Source organism: Protopterus annectens, chromosome 17.part0, assembly GCF_019279795.1.
Source record: "Protopterus annectens isolate FY-2018-M chromosome 17.part0, PAN1.0, whole genome shotgun sequence".
In the NCBI taxonomy this organism is placed as follows: Eukaryota; Metazoa; Chordata; order Ceratodontiformes; family Protopteridae; genus Protopterus; species Protopterus annectens.
The window spans coordinates 705,485,810-705,499,289 of record NC_056751.1 but is presented as its reverse complement, the minus strand read 5'-3'; the positions used below and the strand labels follow the sequence as shown (position 1 = coordinate 705,499,289).

At 36.9% G+C, this 13,480-nt stretch overlaps 1 protein-coding gene across 3 annotated transcripts in view; it reads left to right on the top strand.

Annotated features, from left to right (window-relative positions):
- LOC122791788 (nuclear receptor subfamily 1 group I member 3-like) overlaps window positions 1-11,881 on the top strand; it is a 406,293-nt gene extending 394,412 nt beyond the window's left edge. For all 3 annotated transcript variants that reach the window (XM_044059723.1, XM_044059724.1, XM_044059722.1), the window contains one exon: window positions 9,726-11,881. In XM_044059723.1, coding sequence (XP_043915658.1) covers window positions 9,726-9,852 — 127 coding nt within the window. In that variant the 3' untranslated portion in view covers window positions 9,853-11,881. The remainder of the gene's footprint in view (window positions 1-9,725) is intronic.
- Window positions 11,882-13,480: the final 1,599 nt, after the last annotated feature.

Here is a 13,480-nt window from a genome sequence, read left to right as displayed (position 1 = left end):
TGAACCCACTGCTGTCTTCAGTGCTTCTTCTCTCCTGTAGGAGACCACACCGATCCCTTCTGTTCCTGCTATCCAGGACTTGAAAGCTTAACCATAGGGGACCACACCCATCCCTTCTGTTCCTGCTATCCAGGACTTGAAAGCTTAACCGTAGGGGACCAAACAGATCCCTTCTGTTCCTGCTGTCCAGGACTTGAAAGCTTAACCGTAGGGGACCAAACAGATCCCTTCTGTTCCTGCTGTCCAGGACTTGAAAGCTTAACCATAGGGGACCACACCGATCCCTTCTGTTCCTGCTATCCAGGACTTGAAAGCTTAACCGTAGGGGACCAAACAGATCCCTTCTGTTCCTGCTATCCAGGACTTGAAAGCTTAACCATAGGGGGCCACACCGATCCCTTCTGTTCCTGCTATCCAGGACTTGAAAGCTTAACTGTAGGGGACCAAACAGATCCCTTCTGTTCCTGCTATCCAGGACTTGAAAGCTTAACCATAGGGGGCCACACCGATCCCTTCTGTTCCCGCTATCCAGGACTTGAAAGCTTAACCATAGGGGACCAAACAGATCCCTTCTGTTCCTGCTGTCCAGGACTTGAAAGCTTAACCATAGGGGACCACACCGATCCCTTCTGTTCCTGCTATCCAGGACTTGAAAGCTTAACCGTAGGGGACCAAACAGATCCCTTCTGTTCCTGCTGTCCAGGACTTGAAAGCTTAACCGTAGGGGACCAAACAGATCCCTTCTGTTCCTGCTATCCAGGACTTGAAAGCTTAACCGTAGGGGACCAAACAGATCCCTTCTGTTCCTGCTGTCCAGGACTTGAAAGCATAATTCCAGACAGCAGCGTGTCACATTATACCATGCTGTCATGTACTGTCACTGCTACCTTAATAATGTTACATCCTTTTATAGAGAAAATTAATTAATTACATTCTTGTTGTAGGTATTGCATATTTTAGGATGTGTGAGATATCATTTAGCCAATATATAATGTTATTGGTTGATGTGATTGAAAGTTGTGAAATCTGTCGTTATGTAAGACTACTGATAGCGATTGTTTCTTGAGTATCCGTTATACTGCAACATATTTAGAACATGTATCTAATGATACGAAATGCATTCACATGAAACACCTCCACTATATAGGGTATACAGGGAAATTGTACTGTATTATTTAAGAGAACAGAATATGTGTAGTTGTTCAAGCCAATATAATGTTTTTTTTTTTTTAGCTAAGGCACCTGCCATGCCTGTGGAATACAGGTGGCACAAATCACTGCAGTATTCCATATTCAGTTTAGCATAGTCGATTAGCAAATACAAGCAGTAAATAAAGCCTGTGGTGTACACAATAGGTATTACATACGAAGGTGTACTTCTTTTGATGCATTTTATATGTAAATAAATACAAATTATGCAATAGTACAAATTCAGTAATCCAAAATCCACTTTTCAGTTCACAGAAACATATCTTTACAGAGCCATCACAAAATCAACTCCTAGGTTGCATTTTACAGAATTTTTTCATTCAGACAGAGAACAACACAATTGCATAATGACCTAAGAGAAGTAGATGCGAAATTCAGTTCAGATGAAATATATGGAGCCATGCTTCCAGGATTGTTTTAAACTTTTTTCTGGTTCACTGGCTGTCTAACACTTGTTCTCTGAAGCAATTATAAACTCCCTTGTTTCCACAAAGAAAATAATCTCTCAGATCCATAGCAAGTTTGCCAGTGTTCTACATCTGCAAATAGGTGCTTGATTGTTGGATCTCATCTCAGGAAAGTTTAACCATAAGTACAGTCTGTCATATGTCTTTCCCTGGTTATTCTTTTATGTTTAATTTATAATAATAAATGTTCCCTTGGATGGCAATGATTTATTGGGAACATGGAACAGTCACAACATTTCTTCATATTCAGTGACTGCTGTCTGAATGTTGTAAGACTGGTTGGTAGTATAATATTGTATTGATCCTTGAATAAAGTACCTTACATTCTGCTTTACTCACCTGGGGGACGGAAATAAGCAGCATTTTGCTGGCTCACCTAGTTTGAAGAAGAGAAAGGAATTTTCTGGTAAGTGGTAGCACATGGTTGAGCAAAGTGATTTAGCCCAGCAGTAAGCAAGGAAAATGTGCCAAAACTCAATATAGATCCACAATGATGTCACTGAACAATGATGGAAAAAAGAGTAGGACATAAAATAAAAATAGAAAATACCCGAGAACTGCAGTTCTCGTCACAGCTAGCAATGAGCCTTTTGTCTGGCCTTTGAGCCAGCTGGGAAATAATTATCTGAAAGATGACACTCCCCTGTTGATCCAGCCCAGCCAGCTTGGAAATAAATATCTGAATGATGACCCCTCCCTCTGATGACTCCTCACTCTTGATCCAGGCCCTGGTGATGAGAAATGAGTGGGCTGCATAGCTCTCAATGTCTTAGAGCAAGAAATCTGGACAAAGCCTAAAATAATGGGAGAGGGGACAGAGGCCCAAACACAGAGACAGATTTTAAATATTGCTCTTACAAACTCAGAAAGTTGCAAGAAGGACACAATTTGTGTTAGAATGCACTATCTGAAGAATATGAAGTCTGAAACTCAAATATATGTCATTACTTAGTGACTTTGATTCTCAGTGATTTTCAAAAAAAGCTAAAATTTATGAAGAACTGACCAAAATATGAGGCAAAAATATGAACATTCTGTGACTATCTGGATGGTCGAGAGGTATGATGGGCTGATTGATTAAGGAGGGGGCTGATGATGAAACAGGCAGGAAGAGGCACAGAGTGGCAAAAGAAAATGTTTTTCAATACTTAGAAGAGTAAGACACAACCTGTGTGGAGTGAAACTGGATAAATGATTCTTCCTGTTAGATTCCATTAAGCAGACACATTCTTGACAACATTATTAACATTCTTTTTATGCAGTCTTCCTTTCTTCCATAATTCACTATCAGTTATTGGGCTGGATTCTGAAAAATTCATAGTAGTGGAGTACCCCATATATCCTGTTGTCACTAACTCATGCTTGCTTGTTCTCCATATCACTGAGAATAACATCATTCTAGGGGTAGGGTACACACAATTCAGTGTCTCACAATGCTGATATATTGAATGGGCAGGACTCCAGCTACAGCAGGAGCAGGTAATGAGATTCTAGGATATGCTATGCTATGCTAATGAATCTTGTTGACTTTGCCTAGTATAGTACTAGAATAATAATAACACAAAGACAATTCATCAAACCACTCAGCCTGGCAAAACTGCCTTGCACTACAGCTCCAGCTGTGTGGTAGCTTCCTGTCTGCAGTACTAGAGAGCTGCCATACAGGTAGAGCGAGTTATATGGCCATGTGGCAGTTACACCTAGGAGCTTCACATGTACGGCAGATGGAAGAATGCAATCATGGCAGCATGGCCTTCATGCTTGCTTTATCCCTGTCCAGGGAGCAGGATACACATAGGGCCACTAGTTCACCATGATATTAAAACTATTTTTTAAATTAAAGGTCTTTGTGAACCGTCCTGATAAACTTTGAGATGGTTCACTTACTGCCCAAATACACATGCATATTTCCCTTGACCTCCCATGTCCTTTTCCTTCCAGACAGTAAAGTACAGTTCCATTTGCATATGGAACTTGCTACCTGAAGCAGTCTGTCTTTCCATGTAGTACTGCCTGCAGTAGTACCGAGTCCCACATACAGGTGGAGCTACAGCATTACCGAAACATCCCTGTAACTTTAGTGGGTAACTCTGATGCTTTAATGTACTCCGCTGAAGTACTTCATTGAAGGAAGCCTTGTTTCTCTTTGGAAACCAAGTATATGGCACTGGCAGTTCCCAGTAGCATGTACTTAATGGGAATCAGCAGAACCCTAAGTTTTGAACTCGTGAGTAAGTAACTACTTGGCATACTGTGTTACACCATGCCCAAGTCCTTTTAGAATCCTCCCCATATTTTTCACCTCCAATTTTCTTGTTATCATATTATCATATTTGTGAATGAATTGTTCCCTAGCCCATCTCCCAAAATCCTCAAACAATAAACATGCAACCATGTTCATTAAACTGAGCTATGTCAGGTTAGTGCTAGAAATTTCATTAAAACTATGCATCTTGCTTTTCTGTTTTACACATCTCCTACTTGGCAGTACATTTTATTTATATTGCACTCCTTTATTTATATTATACTGCTATGACAGCTACCAAAATCCCAAGTATTTTTATTACACAGTTATCAATTTAACCTTAGTACTTTATTACTTAACTTTATGCATGTAACCCAACATATGTGAATCGTTTTGCTATAACTGCTATTATATCAATATTGTTTAAAATTGTGTTTGTTTTAAAATGTATTACTGGAACTTTTCTCCTCAGGTCTCCTCTGAAAATGGGCCACAAGCCCAGTTGGACAAACCCGGTTAACAAATGCCAATAAATAAATAAATAAATAAATAAATAAATAAATAAATACTTAGTCTTAAGGGCACCATCTTAAGAGTTCAGTTCTGAGATCTGTATCATGGAGTTTGTAACAATGTAGAAACTTTCATTAACTTTTTATACTTTCTCATTCTAAGTTCATCTGTCGTTCTTTTGCTGCAGATAAGACATAATCTCATCCACTTATCAGCGTAGCCGTCATGAAATAAGACAGACGTTTTCCATTTTTTGTTTCACCAATAATTCTTTAACACCTCACATGGTCATGTGCCCGGTCAGGTAAAGCAAAACTAATATAAACCTTGTTCACTTCACTTCTTCCACAATCCATTTGCAACCATAATAAAATCGACAGCTTTACATCAGTTTTATGCGTATGCACTTTCCCAGACTATATGCAGGTCTACATGATGACCCTGCTTTGACCAGGACAATATCTCCAACCAAAAGGGGAAAGGAGAGATATTATCACTTCTGCAATTCTATATTTTCTAAATATCAAAAAATGCCTCCAGTTAAATAACACATAGCTAGCACTGCTGGTATAACTCTTGTATATCTCACTCCCATTCATTTTCACTTCATTTATATGTTCTTGAATAAATTCTTAAAATATTACAGCAATAACTGATGACATTGGCATGATATATTGAAGATTTACCCATGGTTGGTGTGGTTTAATCATGAAGGCAAAGCCCGAGTGATTAAATAAAGCCAACCATGGGTAACTCAATATACCACACCACAGAGTCAGTTATTGCTTTTATACAATGATATTATTTAAGAAAAAAAATACTTTTCTTAAATAATGTCTCTGCATAATGCCTCCATTGTGCCCTTCCGTGTTTTGCCGGTATCCTGGGGCTTTTCTGATGTATTGCGCATGCGTACTGGACTTGCATTCCCAAGCTTACGCAGTACATCAGTGCTTTGCAAAGGAAGCAATGGAGAAAGGAAGATCTCCATTGCTTTTTTTTTTTAAAGAAAAAATAAAGCAGGAGACTTTTAATGTTCGGGAAAGCTGGGGCAGAGAAAAATAAAAGGATAATTAGGTACGTTTCTTTAGTTTTGCAGAACTTACCTGATTATCCTCTTATTTTTCTTTGCGCCATCTCCCTCGTTTGTTTGAGGTCTTCGGTTTTGTAAATTTATTTAAAAAAAAAAAGAAAAGTAAAAATTTTATGAGATATACTAATGGAAAAAAGTCTCCATTGATATATTCTCAGATTTACAATGGGCACGCTGGTTGGGCTAACCAATCAGAGTTCTCCTTTTTGAATATTACTGGCCAGTCATTGTATAATTATCATTAACTGATCTTTACTCCCACTGCTCTCCACTTTGCATACCGTTTTCCAACTTTCATTCTTCACGTTTATGCACAACTGAAACAACTTATGTGTAGTTTATATCTTGTCAAAACATTTTGTTTTTAACCCAATGTATCATTGCTGAAAGAAAACATACACAGATTCAACAGTATTGAACAATTTCCCAATTGCATGTGATCATATATAGCTGGTTTAGTATAACTTTACTTTAAAAGCAGTATTCTTAAACTATCTACCACACCAAACTTAAAATCAGTTTATATCTTAGTTATTATTTTTAATATTATTCACTGTTTCAGTATATATAGTGTTACACAGAAAAAAAAAATATATAATGGGACTACTTAGTACGTTTAAATGAATCCGACTTACCCAAGCTGATTCCACTAAAACTACATTACAATGAACGCACGGGACTGCAGAATTAATTTCCCCGTGAAAAGAACCACTTGGCCACCATGGTGAACTGTGCCCTCTCTTCTGTTTAGTGCGATCTTGGAGTTGGTATACTTAAATGGGGGGGGGGGGCAAAGCCCCCCACTTTGGTGAGCTGACTTTTGCTCCATTTCAGTTAATTACCATGGTGGCCAATTAGTTCCTTTCACAGGGAAAGGAATTTGGCAGTCCATGTGTTTGTTGTAGTAATGTAATTTCAGTGGAATCAGCTCAGGTAAGTCATTAAACATACTTTTGTTTAAATGAAATAGATCCATATATATATATATATATATATATATATATATGTGTGTGTGTGTGTGTGTGTGTGTGTGTGTGTGTGTGTGTCTGTGTGTGTGTGTTACACAACCTAGGCTATTTCTTGTGATATTTCTTTTATCACTGCCATATAGCTAATATTTCACTGTACCCTACTACACTGTTTATTCAGTTGTCAGAATTACTTAATCAATAATTAGAAGTATATTGTGCCTAATCACCAGTAACTGCAAACATCAATTAACTAATAGAAATCCAGAGGTACCTAACTTATGAAACACAGATTTTTAAAACTTAGCACATAATATTTTACTTAGTCCAAAGAAGTGAGTAATTATATGAATAAATTTTACCATATTCCATTTTAGGCATAGTGTAAACATTTTCATATTGCTGGCCCCTCAGCACATTCTCAGATATTTAACCAGTTTTAATATGTGCCATAATTATTTAGTCATATGGTTACAAAATCTGCTTAATCATATGATTAATAAAGCTCAATATTAATATTTGAAATGTGGTGGATTCTTCACCCTATTGTATAATATTGGCCTAGTGGGACTAAGTTTGTCATTAAAGTCTAAATAAATGAATAAAAATAAATAAAACAGTGTCAATGAGTGCTGGTTATGAGGATTATATAATCATGTTGTAAATGCTTTTCCATACTGTAGTTAGAATATGTTATTAACTCTTTCAAATGGCTGATACTACATCCTGTTTTGTCATATGCAAACAACATCAGTAAGTATAATTATTCAGTCATGTGCTTACACTTCACTACAGTCCAGTTCAAACTTAATTCTAACGTTTTCATATGAATGATACTTCATCATATACTGTTCTGTATATATAATCGCAATAATTATTATCTCAAAATTTACTTAATAAAGGTACTTACTCAAAAATACTACTGGTACTTTTTCCTGTTTATGAAGAAAGATATAATCGTTTCCCAGACACCTGTGCCAACACTTACAAAGTTTAACCTTTCAACTGTATACTGGAAGAATTTTCTGGCAAGCTTGAATACTTTATTAAAAAAACATCCTTATTATATAGTACATGCATTCAATTACAGCCATCTTGCCTCTCCTGCCATCTTGTTCATGATATTTCACATTTCATAGCTGTATTTTCTCCAGAGTTCATGTTCTTCTCTCCCTCTTCCTTTGTTTCTGTAGCAGTTCCAATGCTATTCAGTCTAACCTTCCTAATCTCCTCTTGTCTGAAATGTAACTTTGTTAAATCTCAGTGGCAATCCCTTTATTTTTGCTAACATTACATTAGAAAAAAAATCAACAGCACCAGTCAAAAGTAGCAGGACAAGTCAAATAGTAGTACTAGAGAGATATTATTTACACCTTTTTACTGCTTCCACAAAGCACAGCTCATGTTTCAAAGTCACCTTGTCTAATCACGATCAACATATTCAGATTGCAAAGCCAATGATAACCTTCTACCACATTGCCACAATTGCTAAATTATGTGCTACTTCATCTAACATGCTAAAATGCAAACTGTTATGTATCTAGGTTTTGTATACTTAGCGTCTGTCTCATATATTGGCAACACCTCACCGCTTCACCGTTATAGTCACCAACATTTTGTTTTTAAAACCTAGGCCCAGTCTGCTATCTTGCTTTTAACATAGTTCAAGCTTTCCTTATTTTCCAGGACCTCATGCAATCTCAAATGTGACTTCCTGACTTTAGCTTCCATTCCATTTAACTGCTGTCCCTTCTGCTTAGAATGCTTTGTCATCTCTACTGCCTTTTCCCAAATCTCAGAAATTTGGCATTTAGCAGGCCCCACTGCAGTTTTCTGATCAAGCAAGAACTCTGCAACCTCCACTCCAACCACTTCCAAAAAAAATTCAAATCTGTCATAAAGAATCTTCTCAATTTCTACAGACTAATGATTATCCCCTGCAGGCTATTTGCCACCTTTAATCATCCAGTTGTCTCTGATCTCTAACTGATAAATTCTGTGGTACCAAGAAGGAGGCATCAGTAGTCCAAATTCAAAATTTATTAGAACAAATTTAGTGCTTTCATTCCTCAGAGAGAACGTTCTATGTCATGTACAGAACAAAAGCGCTAAACTTGTTCTAATAAATTTTGAGTTTGGACTACTGCTGCCCCCTTCTTTGTACCACAGAAGGTATCAGTTTGTGTTTGCATGTTTCTGTGGAGGATTCAGTTTTACCAGTATATCTCTGATCTCTACTAAATCAATGTGAAGCAACATTCCCTCCCTGCTCCAGTTCACGACTTATTCAATCAACAAATTGCACATTCCATTTCTTCCATCATCAGTCCATGAACAACACCTTCCCTATTTTATACAACAAAAAGAACAGTTAATGAATTAACTACTTTTAGCACAGAACCCATAGAAGTAACCAACTTCATCTAGTACTGTGTGTCTTCTCTTAGGATAATATACATTTTAAATGGACTCTTACATATCCAAATCAATGGGTGCAGAAAACTATCTGTTCTGTTTAGTACTTTGCTTTTCATCAAGCATTGGTCCTTCCAAATTTTCTTCTCACTCTAGGACAGTAATGTATGTTCTTGAAGTTCAGAATGGCTAATTTTAAGAACTCGGGTCTTGTATATCTAATACAGTCTTCTCTTTCAATATCCCATGTATTTCTATAAGATCTAATTCTTAAAAGAATTTGGATAATTTCAGCACAGCTCTTAGTACTTGATAGATGGGTTACAGCAATCTCATGATAGTATCCCCACATCCCAGTTCATCTTCGTATATAATTATAAAGTATACTTTAACTCTTATAGCTTCTAAAATTGATGGGATGAGTAGTCCACCGTAAACAGCATCTAATCTACAAATTACCTTAGAAACTTTATCACTATCTAAACATACACTATCTTCTCCAATATCTGTTAGCTGAAATGATATTATCAGGATATTTATGGATGTGTGAAACTATGACTTGGTTGAACTAAAAATATTGCTCTACGGAGGAAAGGTGACAGTTTAAAAATTACAAATGAATCTTGCTGTTTTAGCAATCTGTAATTTGTTTATGTAAGTCCACGAAAGAAAAGAAAATGGTACGAGGCATCTAGAACATTGCTGACAAGGAACGTCAGGATGTAAGGGTATAAAAAGTTGCAGACATACTTTGTTAGTAATGGAATATAATAAAATGAAGAAATACCAATCCTGTTTTTGTTTTCTCACTGCAGGGTACTTTTTCCCAAACTGCTGTCATTCCTCACAGATCTCCGAACTTTAAGTGAAATTCACAGCAAACAGATTCTATTAATCCAAGACGAAGTCTGGTCACCACTTCTGAAGGAGATCTTCAGTTAGTGTTCCAAGCATGTCAGTCCTGATGTTCTCACCCTGTACTCCCTATGTTTCCAAACATCAGGGACGTCAATCATAGTGAAAGACTGACAAAGGTTAAAAGAGATGTATGTCTAGAAATTATGCCAACAGTGTTGTCTCCATCTGACTTTTCTTACACCTGCTCTGTCATATCAATTTTCTCAGTATTACTCACAGGACACCTGGACTGACTTTGTATAAAGACTGTAATAAGACTATAACTGAGAAAAATAAAAATCGCTCCTCTCAGTATGTCCCAATAGATTTTTAGATGGATGGTTTATAATGTAATGGTCCTTCAAGTGCATTTGTTCTGACTACACTGGAGAGCTTATACAAAGAACAGACAGCGAAGAAAACCTTGTCTAGGAATGGGTTAAAACAGAGTAATACTTTGTTGTGAACTGTTTTTCTAATTACATTCAGAGTGCACATTTGCTGACTACTGCTGCTGTTACAGTAACTGCTCCATATGCATACTAAGGCATTTAATGGGAATCGCTCTCAAACGTCAGCAAATGCCATCAAATAAAGACTGCAGTGAAGAACCTGCTATTCCTAACGCATATCGAGTCTTCAAAGAGTATGCATTTTCACATCTTTTGAATATTGTTACATTCTGCATCCAAAGACAGATGTGGTAATCTGTGATTATAATGACTAGGGAGCCCTAACTTTGGCCTATTAGCAACAGGAATATTGTTTTGGTATAGGCTTGATTTGTTGCTGTTTACTTATGAAGAAACATTGACTACACAGACATCATTGCAAAATATTACCTGGAGTGCGTTCTGCAACCTAAATCTGTTAAAGTCACAGAGACAGGGTGTTTTTCATCTGACTGGGTACAGGAGTGCACTTACTATTTTCAATTATCAACAGTTTATGCTTACGTGTGCTGCTTTCTATATTTTCACTTACTTTTTTTGCATGTGTCATGTTGACTTCCTGTTAAGCCGTCTCTACATGCTGATTTTATCAACTGACATTGACGATGAAGTCTTAGCCATGAAGCACAATCCTGTAATTAACCCACAGGCTCAGCATTGAAGTAGTAAAAAAGTATAGGTGAATGACCAGAGGTCAGGTATCCTAGTTCTGGCGAAAAAGGGGTTCTTTTCTTCAGGATGCCACCTGCCAGAGAGCAGAAGGCTAGCTGTGGGTTGATGCACATATGAGCTTGACCGAGCTTTGTGGTGACTGGACATCTAGATGGCAAAATTAATGGCATGCAAAACACAATTAGTGTTGGGTTGTATGCAAATATGCAAGCTACACAACACAAGTTGCTCATGAAAATAACACAACTAGTGTTTTATAGTTTGTACATTTACATACAAGACCAGTCTACAAGCAGTTTAGGTTATATAAATTAGGCTATATAAAAAACAAATCCAGGTATGCAGCTATACACTAAAGGTTAGCAAAACATATCCCCCCACAAAGAAAGGGGTACCCTCACATTGAGTGATGACACAGGTGCTAATGCATAAACAGAAAGTAGCAAAAAGCATCAAATGCCTCTTTCAAAGATTCTATATATTACTCAAGCCTGCAGAATAAAAAATAAAATCATGGCTGGGAAAATCTTTATAACCCGAGTTTCATTCTCATTAGGACTGTTTTGATGAGAAAATGGTGCAAGGAGCCTAGAACATTGCTGACAAGGAACTTTAGGATGTAAGGGCATAAAAAGCTTTCAGTCTGTGTCCTTGAGATATTTAACTAGTCTGTCAGCTTTTCAGATGCAATATAGTTTGAGAAAACTCACTAGCTACTTTGCATAGTTTTCATCTAATTATATTAAGATATTCAGTGTTCATGAATGTCACAGTAAAACTGCTATATGAATGGCATCCACAGTTTCATAAATAGAAATCTAGTTTGACAAACCCTTTACAGTAACACTTCACACACTTTGTCTGAATAGTGATGATATTTTAGGGGAGTTTTTTTTCATATGCAGGTACATACAAATACACACACACACACACACACACACACACACACACACACACATATATATATATATATATATATATATATATATATATATATATATATATACACAAACATATATGTACACATATAGAGAGAGATGTACTTCAAAATATCAAAATACAAAAAAATAACAATCCAAAATGATCAAAACACAAAACAATGAAAAAACCCTGCAAAACTCGTGTTTTCTTTTCTTTTTTTTTTTTTTTGCAGGGGGCAAGCTTCCATCCACCCCATGAGGGAAGCTGTGCCCCTTGCACCCCTGCTAACCAACTTCAAGATTGCTCTAAAGAGGGCAAAAGGCAAATTTCATGATCCCCACTGTTAGTGATCTCACACAAACTTAATGTCAGCAGAACTAATCAAATGAATTTCTATGACCTCTGTCAGTGGAAACAAATGTTCAGTATTATGAATGTTTGATTATATGTAAGAAAAATGCATGAAATAATGACTCAGTCCATGAAATCTACAACAACCATCTAAGAAAGGGTTGCACTTCAATATGGTTCCAAACTGAGTGATTGTTATTTATTGCATACCACATATCTGAGCACCATCCCATGTTATTAAGAAATTTATTGTATGTCTAATATCAGCACTATGTGTTAGCGCTCCTGTTGTTCAGGTAATCACCTCCCATTCATTTTTAATTTTTGTTTAATCACTCTGTCATGGATATTAATGTAGCTTTTGTGAAATGAATTACTATTGTATGCCTTTCAGTGTTTTTTATTTATTTTTATATGTAAGAAATATGTATTCCTGTTATAATACTAAATTTAAACACAGAATGTCATGCAAAAGATTATCTTCTGACTTTGTTTCTCAAGTACCTCTTCCTGTTTTTAACAAACAAGAACTAAACTAAGATAAACATATTCAGGTATGCACGCTCGTTTACAGTAATCTACAACTGAAGCCATGGAAGTGCAGGCACACATGTGAGCTCTGATGTCACTTCTCCAGCTGTGATGTCGGGGAGAATTCCAGTTCTGATAGTGCCATTGTCCATCTCCTACAGCACATTTCCTGCCACACTGCCAAAGTACATCTTTCTCAGATCTGGACGCACTCCCATAGTTGCTGGGTTTGAAAGTCTTACAGTATAATCTCATATATGATCGGATGGACACTATTAGCCATCTAATGTACCTTCATTTTTTTCTCCAATGTGCTTTTCATATCACACAGAGGGTATACAGGCTGTAATGATGTGTGAATGTTTTCGGGATTCCCCCCACAGTATCTCCACCAAACATAAATCTGGACTCTTCACCTGTACCCATCTTCTTCTAGGTCACATTCAGATGACAGAAAATCGCTCACCATACCCTCTTATATGAAGAGCTGCAGGTACTGCTCCAGCCCTCTTTTCAGTCTCACACTCCAATGGCTCAGACCTATTGGAAAATATATTCCTTCCTTTTTTTTGTGCCCTGTCTCATCCTTGCATTTCGAGCAGTTCCATTTCAATGATACCTTGTCTGTAGGATTACTAAATTAATATGTCTTGTTCTGCATTTATGGTATTGTTGGGTATTTTTATCTTACTCTGCAGTATGGCACTATCTGCAGAATTGCTATGTACCATATACAGATATTTTGG